This window comes from Diuraphis noxia, unplaced genomic scaffold (assembly GCF_037042655.1).
Source record: "Diuraphis noxia isolate RWA-SAM2 unplaced genomic scaffold, SU_Dnox_SAM2 contig0001, whole genome shotgun sequence".
NCBI classification, from domain to species: Eukaryota; Metazoa; Arthropoda; class Insecta; order Hemiptera; family Aphididae; genus Diuraphis; species Diuraphis noxia.
In genome coordinates this window covers 103,233,651-103,243,655 of record NW_028301711.1, presented here as the reverse complement: position 1 = coordinate 103,243,655, position 10,005 = coordinate 103,233,651, and the positions used below count along the sequence as shown (strand labels likewise).

At 24.8% G+C, this 10,005-nt stretch overlaps 2 protein-coding genes across 2 annotated transcripts; both read left to right on the top strand.

The window, feature by feature from the left end:
• The first annotated feature begins 3,293 nt into the window (after positions 1-3,293).
• On the top strand, positions 3,294-9,263 carry LOC149063006 (uncharacterized). The gene is made up of 8 exons (XM_089227572.1): positions 3,294-3,642; positions 6,805-7,019; positions 7,094-7,303; positions 7,451-7,717; positions 7,817-8,031; positions 8,127-8,289; positions 8,427-8,529; positions 9,109-9,263. Exons 2-8 carry the CDS (start codon positions 6,806-6,808, stop codon positions 9,212-9,214), a joined length of 1,278 nt encoding a protein of 425 aa, XP_089083698.1. The 5' UTR covers positions 3,294-3,642; position 6,805; the 3' UTR covers positions 9,215-9,263.
• Positions 4,026-6,397, top strand: LOC149063007 (uncharacterized). Its single transcript, XM_089215478.1, has one exon. The coding sequence runs from the start codon at positions 4,253-4,255 to the stop codon at positions 6,395-6,397; it is 2,145 nt and encodes a 714-aa protein (XP_089071604.1). The 5' UTR covers positions 4,026-4,252.
• Positions 9,264-10,005: the final 742 nt, after the last annotated feature.

Below are 10,005 nucleotides of genomic sequence, written 5' to 3'. Positions count from 1 at the left end.
ACGTTTGTGTAGCTAGACTGATTATTTTTTTTAACATCCGGTATTGAATATCTTATCATATATATATATATATATTATGAGGTTTTTATTTATCGAATTATTTAAATAGTGTTTAAATATCATTTATACATGTCCAAGTGTTGTAGCCTGGTCAGTTAATGCGTTTGTTTTAAATGTGTTCTTAGTAAGATCGTAATTAGTGGGGAATGTGTGGCGCCGCATATTCTCCTGCTAATTTAATCATGCTTTGAAGACGTTTACAGTAAATTGGATAGGTGTAGGCGCCCACCTATCTAGTTCTACTGAAAAACTGTAGTTGACGATCAACAACACTTGGATAATTTCTCCCTCCCACGATAGCTTTACAGATATCTGTAAAAGAGTTCCGGCCTCCTTTTTTCATAACGGGTATCTGTAAAGCTGGGAATGATTTTACCGATTTTTTGCATTTTTTTCAGATTTTTTTTTTCAATTGAAAATATTTGTTATTATTATTATTATTATTAAATATTTTAAAGTCTGATAATTCATTTAATAATTGATATTATCAAGTCGGAACAGCACAGATATTATTTATATACTTATCTACACTATATACTAAAAGTTTACCCCTCACTTCATATTTTTGATTTAAGTATAACTCCGGTAATATTTATGTTAGAAAGTTCATTTTTGCTTTAAACATTTTTAATTTTAATTCTCTTTAAGTCCCCCTCATAGTCTGATAGTCTAAAATTATTTCCAAAGATTTTTGGAAAAATCAAAAAAAAAATTTTTTGCAATATAAAATGAGCGATGAATTATTACAAACTATACATTGTCTTAAATGTAAAAAAAGAACAAAAAATTTAAATCCTATTAAAATGCAAACAGTTAATGGTCGATGGAGAATTTCAACAAAATGTTTGGATTGTAAAACAAATAAAAGTAAATTTACAACATCATCTGAAATTGAACAACCCGTCACCAATATTTCAAATAATACAGACAAATTTTTATTAGCTAAAGAACTTCATAAACCAGTCAGATTAAGATTTCCTAAAAGAAGGATTATCACTAAAGGTATTGATGATCTATGGGCTGCTGATTTAGTTATAATGAGAAATTATTCAAATGAAAATAAAGGTTATTGTTATATAATTACTGTTATAGATACTCTTTCAAAATTTGTATGGGCATTACCACTCAAAAATAAAGATGGTATTAGTGTTTCAAAAACATTTGAAAAAATAATAAAACAAGCTAAATCACAAAAACATCAACCACCAAAATTACTACATGTTGATAAAGGCTTGGAGTTTGTAAATAAACATTTTAAACAAACTTTGGAAAAATATAATATTCATATGTATCATACTCAAAACGAAGAAAAATCTTCAATTATTGAACGATTTAATAGAACATTAAACGGAAAAATGAGAATATATTTGGAAGTTCAAAAATCTAAAAAATGGATTAAAATTTTACAATCTTTAATAGATAAATATAATTTTGATGATATACCCCAAGTAACAATGGAATGTTTTTTATACGTTTAATAAATATTACAACATTTCAAAAATAATGTTTTCAAAAAATATATTTTTTTTATATTAAATAAATATTAGATTTATAAGATTTTTAATAAAAGATAAAATAAATATCAATATAATGTTTATTATTCAATATGTTTTTCTAAACATTTTAAAATATTAAAAAAATATTAAGTTATAATGTTTATTTTCTATCATTTTTATAATGTTTAAAATATATAATATTAGATTCTGATCGTCTTTACATCATCATCATCATCATCACATATATCATCATATCATATATATCATCTATACACTGGACCATTTATCTCCCAAAACCAGTTATTTGTAATTAAATTATTTAGGCTCTGAGGTATGAATTAATAAATTATTAGAACAATTGTTATTATACTGCTTATATTTTTTCAACCCCTGCTATACATATAGTTAATACATAAATATGCAATTCATTAATGAAGAAACTAAATTTAATTTTGGCTCTCAAATATTGAGTTTTTTTTAAACTAATAAAATGGTTGCCATAATTGCAGGCTATATAGATTATAATATTTACTATTATAGTATATTATTAATATATACTTTTATGGTAGTATGATAAATGAGTGTTGAAATACATATGATAAAGGCCAGCATACAAACTATATTTTTACAAATCAAATCAAAAATAAAATTAAAATAAAATCTTTTAATAAAATCAAATACTTAGGTATGAACAAAATGTCACAATTACAATGATCATATTTTATGTAGTGTTCCTACCAATATACCTTATTATATTATATACCTATATTATATTGTTACCATCATCAATCCAATTTTATATAATATTTTAAGCCAGTATTTTTTACTTGGTCAAAACATTTCTAACTGCGTGTTAAAAACCTGGGTAGTTTATATTTATTTTAAGAATAAGAGTCAAAATTAAAGGTTTAAGTATTAAATTTATTTTAACAAATATATGCATATTTGAAACTATAATTATAGATCAGTGTCTTCAGGAATCGCAATTTAGGATAATAGATATACATTATTTCAGAAATATCTGGTTTTAATAAAGTCCAATTTAAATTTTTAAGTTATGTACATTTTAAAAATCATATGTCAAGTGTAACACTCCTTCCGATTTTATAATTCCCTACAGCTAGAGCTTAATGTCTATGTTGATTGCTTAGATATATTGTGTAGGTATATGAAATATAGATACTCTCTCTGTTATATAAATATTAACATTATTAATGAATCGACCTTAACATAATATTTAACAAGATTAATAGGAACAAATATTATCCCTAGCTCCTATTATTAATATATTGATGAACATAAGCCCAAGTAAACTGAATATATGAAAACAGAAAATAATAAAACATTAGAACCTAGAAGGCTAGAACAATGCCTAAGAATCAAAGATATTAATAATAATAATAAAATATGTTATAATATTAAGTTCTCAATTTCTAATTAAAGACTAATAACTAATAAGTATTAAGTAATAGTTAATGTAGATAAGAACGCAGTGATTTTAAGTGATAAGGATGACTCTCTAGTTTTATTACTCTATGCGCTCTAATGAAATCATTGATAATAAAGATTATCTATGAATGAAACAGAATTTATACCTACCACGGTTATCTACACTAGATAACCGTGATACCTACTGATGCAGTAAACGTACCGTACCGTACTACCGTTGCGAAACGTTGCGCACTTGCTCGATATCATACCACACGCACAACGGCCGGCGGTAATTATATCGTTATTAAAATATAAATTTAGAACGGTATGATATTAAATAATTTTCCGTTTTGGTTAAACGAAATTTTAATCAATAATAATAATATTGTATTGTGTTCGCCTTAACCGTGGTTTCATCATGGTTTAATACGTCTATAAAGTCATTATATTCTATATTTTCTTCTGTCAAATAGTAAATACTCAAATCTACAACGTACATCGCCATCGTGGTTTGCTTGTTGTTTGCATTTCTAGTTTCGTAATTCGTTAATGTTTTTAATAGTGCCGTTCGTATTACGCCGTTCAAATAGCTGTTTACCTATATACTTGTTGGCTATATTGTCTAAGAAACTCGAAAAAGTTCGCGAAGTGCCAAGTAAGAATACAAATAATAATAATGTTATACATATCTATTACCAGTATTACCTAACTATAAACTATTATTACTATTTATCATATATTTTTTAATCTAGTACAATATTTAAAAATATTTTTTTTTATTCAAACCAATATTATGTTTAATACTATCTAGTTATCAATTGTTAGGTAATTAAGTAAATGTTTTTACATCTTAAAAAGCTCATAACTAACTTTAGTTTGAGAAATTAATATTATGGTTCAAATCATTGTTGTGAACGTAAACTTTTTTATGTTGCGTGTGGGTCAGAAAGAGAGAGGAATAACAAATACTATACAAAGATATTCTCTTAATTATTTAATTTGTAGTATACCTACCTAATTTGTTAAAAATTGAATTTTTTAGTATCTGTTCATTTTTTTTCTTTGGCGTCTATAGTTTTGCTAAATATTTAAGAAATCAAAGTATAGGTACTTAATAAGCTTTCTGTTTGATTAATTAATTACATTTGCGTTAAAAATAATTTAAAATATTGGCCAACTATACCTATTATTGCATTTTAACTATAAAATTGTGAATTTTTTTTTCAATATTCAATTATTGTGTCGGGCATTATCTTGTTTTTAGGATGCCTAGACCTTTTTCTAAATTCCATCACCTATCAAACAGAAGTAAAAGAAGGCGTGTGGCCGAAAATAAGGATTGTTCTTATATGTTTGATCATTATAGTTCTTCAGATAGCAATAATTCTTCTAATAATGATAACAATAAACAATTAAATACTTCTAATGAACAGGATGTTATAAATGCACCTATAAATTCACTCAACCAGACACTTTCAAATTTTACTAACCAAAGTATTGACTATGATGAATATGATAAAGTATTATCAAGTACCTCATCTAGTGAACATGATATAATTGATGAAGATGTTTTATTGGACTTTGATTCTAATAATTTATTTCGTAGGCAATCTGTTGACCATTCGATAAATGACGAAAACTCAATTAAAAATTTCTTGCGTGTTTGGGCTGTTAAGCATAATATTACTGCTAGTGCACTATCTGAATTGTTGGTTGGCTTAAAAAAAAATATTGAAAATATAAGTCACATTTTGCCTTCAGATTCAAGAACTTTGCTAAAAACAAGTATTGTTTTTGAAAAAAAAACAGTTGAACCAGGACATTATATTCATTTTGGTTTGGAAAGTCAATTAAAACGCTTGATCTCATCATTTGATTGTAATGTCCATGAATTACATTTATTAATAAATATTGATGGACTACCTTTGTATAAAAGTTCTCCAGGCCAAGCAATTCCTATATTGGTTTCAGTTGTTAATGTCCCTGAACTTAACAAAATAGTTTTTCCCATTGGACTATACTATGGTTTTCAAAAACCTAAAGACATGGATAATTTTTTAACTCCATTTGTATTGGAAATCATAGAATTGTCAGAAAGAGGTATTTTAATTGATAATGACACTAATATGTTAGTTAAAATTCTCGGTTTTGTTTGTGATGCACCTGCTAAAAAAGATATATTGGGCATTAAAGGTCATGGTGGGTATTATTCTTGTACCAGGTGTACCGTTCGAGGTACTACTCTTAATAATAAGCGTGTTTTTACTGATATTAACTGTCCAACTAGAACAAGTGATGACTTTATTAATTGGATAGATCCAAATTATCGACTAGTTGATTCATGTTTGGTGAAAATACCCGGAATTGATTTTGTACATTCAATCATTCTCGACATAATGCATTTGGTGTACTTAGGAGTGATGCGGACCATGCTTTTAACTTGGTATGATGGAGATTTACCTTTTAAGCTATCGCGACTATTAATTCAGAGAATCTCAGATTTTATGTGTAGTGCAAGGTTACCGGTAGAATTTGTAAGAAAACCAAGGGAATTAAAATATCTTTTAAGATGGAAAGCTGTTGAGTATCGGTCATTTTTACTCTATCTTGGTCCAGTTGCTTTAAAAGGCATTTTAAACCAAGAAAAATACAACAATTTTATGACATTAAATGTAGCTATATCTATTTTGTTAAATCAAACCAGTATTCAAGACCATAAATTAAGAGATTATTCAAGAAAACTATTAAGACATTTTGTGCAGTCATTTATGATTTTATATCACCCAAGCTTCATTACTCATAATTTTCATAATTTGATTCATCTAGTCGATGACGCTGACTACTTTGCACCAATAATTCCTATGCTAACATTAGATACTATATCAGCTTTTCCCTTTGAGAATTACCTTCAACAAATAAAAAGAATGACAAGAGGAAAAAATAAACCATTAGAGCAAATAGGAAATAGAATGGCCGAATTGTTAACAGTAAACGCAACACACAATCCTCAGACTTTTCAAAAATACCCTATTTACTCAAAAATGCATTGCAATGGTCCTTTGGTCCTTTCATGTGTTAATCCACAATACTCCAATATACAGTTTAGTGATTTTAAAATCAAAATTAGTTCTCCTGATAATTGTTGTGGTTCAGCTTCTGGTGATATTATAATGGTGGACAATATTTGTTTTTCACAAGCCATGAACAGTTGTGTAATTATTGGTAGAATGTTTCTAAGAAAAAACAATTTTTATACAATTCCATGTGAAAGTTCGTCTATTGGAGTATATGAAGTCGAAAAGTTATCAGAAATGCGAATTTGGCCAGTTCATGAAATTGTTAACAAATATGTATATTTTTCTCACAAAAATGCATTTATTGTATTTCCATTATTACATTCGAATAAATAATTACTTGGTGTTTAAATTATTATTTTATATAAATAAATGTTATTTATAACCTAATCATATTTATTTTCATACTCATAATATTATATTAGAGCTAAATATATATATTATTTTCCGGCCAAGTTACATTGTATAAACTTTTTTGTGATGTGTATAAGAGTATTATATTATCAGATTGTTTTCATAATGTATATAGCAATTATTATGTGTATAATTTATCGTTTTATATGTTTAAACATAATGTATTGAAGTTTAGGTTTTTCTATATAATACAAAAGTTGAATATTTAGTACATCGAAGTCTTCAAATAATTACCTATAGTAGGTAGTTATTATTCTTTATATTTCACTACTAGACTAATATTTATTTTATTAAAATATATGTTTATGATGGCTATAATTTGTTGTCAGCATGTGGTGTTTAATATTATTATATGATAATGAAGATGATGCAGTTGAAAAAAGTCCAGATTTAATACCAAATGGTTGGATAATTAATAAATTAAATTGTTGGTATCCACTGGATTTCAAAATATCTACAATTAAAAAATATGCAAAATCAAAAGAAAACCCCGATTATAATAAGTGGAAAAAATGTAAGATTGACATTATAGAAGAAAATATTGGTAATTTATAAATTTATGCAATCTAGTATGAATGTATTATGCAATGTACATAAATGTAATATTTATATTTTTAGACAATTATGAATATGGATTAAAACTGATGTATAAATTAAATAAGAATTCCAACCTCCATTCAGAAGTTGAAGAAAGAGGCCGTGGACAAAGATTAAAAGTTAAAGCTAAAAGATCATTAGACCAATATTACTCTTCACACTCTGATGAGGATGATATACTTCTCAAAGATAAGCCCACACCATACCCTGCATTCCCTAAGAAACAAAAAAGTAAATTGAATTTTCTAAAAAAAAAACTATTTTATGTTTTTTTTTTTGTTTTTTATTACACTGTCTAAGCTATTTTAGTCTGTATATAATATGTTTCAATCATAGTATTTTATAATACAGTTAATAATAATAATTTTTTTTAACTAGAACAGTCACAATCGTTTGATGAGACCAACAATTATTGTGATAATATTTCTCCACCAAGAAATGAGTTTGACACATCATGTTTTACCAATAAGAAGACATCAGTTCAGTCTAGCAGCAGTACTCCCTTTTCTACTCCTATACCAGATGAACCATCAAAAGATTTGAAAAAATGTAAACTAGCCAAAAAAGTTATACATTCCTGTACTTTTGATATCAAAGATAAAAGTTTATTAGAAGCTATTGGTCATCAACTTTGTAAGCTATCAGGTAACTGCACCAACATCTAATTTGAATACTATTTGATAAATTATATTTATACATACTACAAGAGTAATATTTTAACCCATACATACTATGTTTTTAAAGCTGATATGAATAAAGTAAAGTCAAGTATAAAGTATGTAAAACAAGATGTTTCATCCTTTATTGAAGATCAACCGGCACCTAATCGTCAGACAATAAATACAAATACAAATTCTGAAGAACACTATTTATCATGTTTTCCATTAAAAACCGAAAGTGAACTCTTAGCAATAGAATCAACATTGAAAAATGAAGAATTAAGCTACACAAACAAATTGGTATGTTGTATTTTTTTTTTTTTTTTTTTTATCATTATGGAATAATTGTAGTATATATTGTTTATTGTATATTATATACATTTTATTTTACATAGATATCAACACTAGTTTTTGCCTCTGAAGGAAAAAATATTTCCAAAGTCACTTATAGTATCTTAAAAATAATGTTTTCTGATGAGCTCCTCAAGTATTACAGCTGGAAAGGTCAAAAAAATAAAAAACCATTTTCAGAGTTTAGAATTTGTAAAGTCATTATAGGTAGGTATCTTTTTATTTTTTCATTAGATGATATTATTGTTATTATGCCAATAATATATTGTATAGAGTATTGTTTAAATATGGTATTTTATATATTGATGATGAAATAGTTATGATTTAATTGTTATTATTTAAAGGTGCTGTTAGACAAAAATTTCCTGAACAAATAAAAGATATCAGAAATGATATTATCAATAGTATTATGTCATGGCTGGCACAGGCACCAACAAGGATTGCAAAGTAATAATAACCTAGTCTTTAATTGTTAGAAAATTGAAAATATAATTATTATTGAAGAAACATTAATATATGATTTATAAGCTAATATGTTTTTTCTTAACACTAAAAAGTTGTTGATCGACAAAGTTGGTTTATGTTAACATTTTCAAAAAGTTTAGATCATTATTACACAGATTAAAATAATTCCTAAATAATGAGATACCTAATTAGTAAATTATTATTTTTTATTTAATATGAAAAATAACAAATTGCAAATAATTGATTTTAAATGAGATACTTTGTTTTGATGATATTGCAAGCACTGGTTATTTAAATTTGTATGTGTAGGTATATACAAATAATATGAATTTGATGTTTTTTAGAACTATTTAAAACTTTGAAGCGTTGATTATGTTGACAAAAATTATTAGGTATAATTAACATTATAAAGATTGATAAAAACCACTTTTTATGTTTATTAATTATTATTTAGCGCATAAGTTATACAATAAACTTAAACAATGTATAACCGATACAGGAATATAAATAGTAAAATATTTTAAACCTTAAAATGATCCTCATTGTTCTGTATTTTTACAGCAAAGAAAAACAAAAAAAAAAGAAAGAAATTGCAGATTATCATCACGATGATGATGATGATGGCGACAATAATATTGCAAATGATAAAAATATCACTATAACATAATATTATTTTACATTACAATTAAAACAAAAAAAAATAACAGACATACCTATACAAGTAATTTTTTTTCGATTTTATACATTTTAATTTTTATACTATTATGAAATAATAATATACATTTATATAAAACGTATCATTATATTTCTTATAAAATTTAATTGTATATTTATGAATTTTAGTTTTAAAAAATGAATCATTTTAACAATTTTTCTTTTATTATATTATATTATATTACTATAATACATATTATAAATTTATAAAAATGTATATTGTATATTAATTTAAGTAAAAAAGAAAAAATAACGGACATATATCTACAAGTATTTTTTTTTCAATTATATATCTTAACTTTTATAGTATTATGAAATATATAAGTTTATATAAAACGTATTATTATATTTCCTATAAAATGTAATTGTATACCTATTTATGAATTTTAGTTTAAAAAAATGAATCATTTTAACAATTTTTCTTTTATATATTATAACTAAAATACATATTATGCTTATAAAAATGTGTATATCAAAAACAGAAGTAATTTTTTATTAATATATATTGTATACCATTATAAAACACACATTTTATACATATTATTATATTTCTTAAGTATATTGTGTATTTATTAATTTAAAATTTAAAAAAAAAAAACGAAAAAGTCTTATAAAAATTTTCCTTTTATATATTATTACTATATAATAATAATACATATTATATTTATAAGCATTTATATTGTATTATAACCATTGTATATATAATGTATTACAACTATATATATTTTAGTCATTACATTTCTT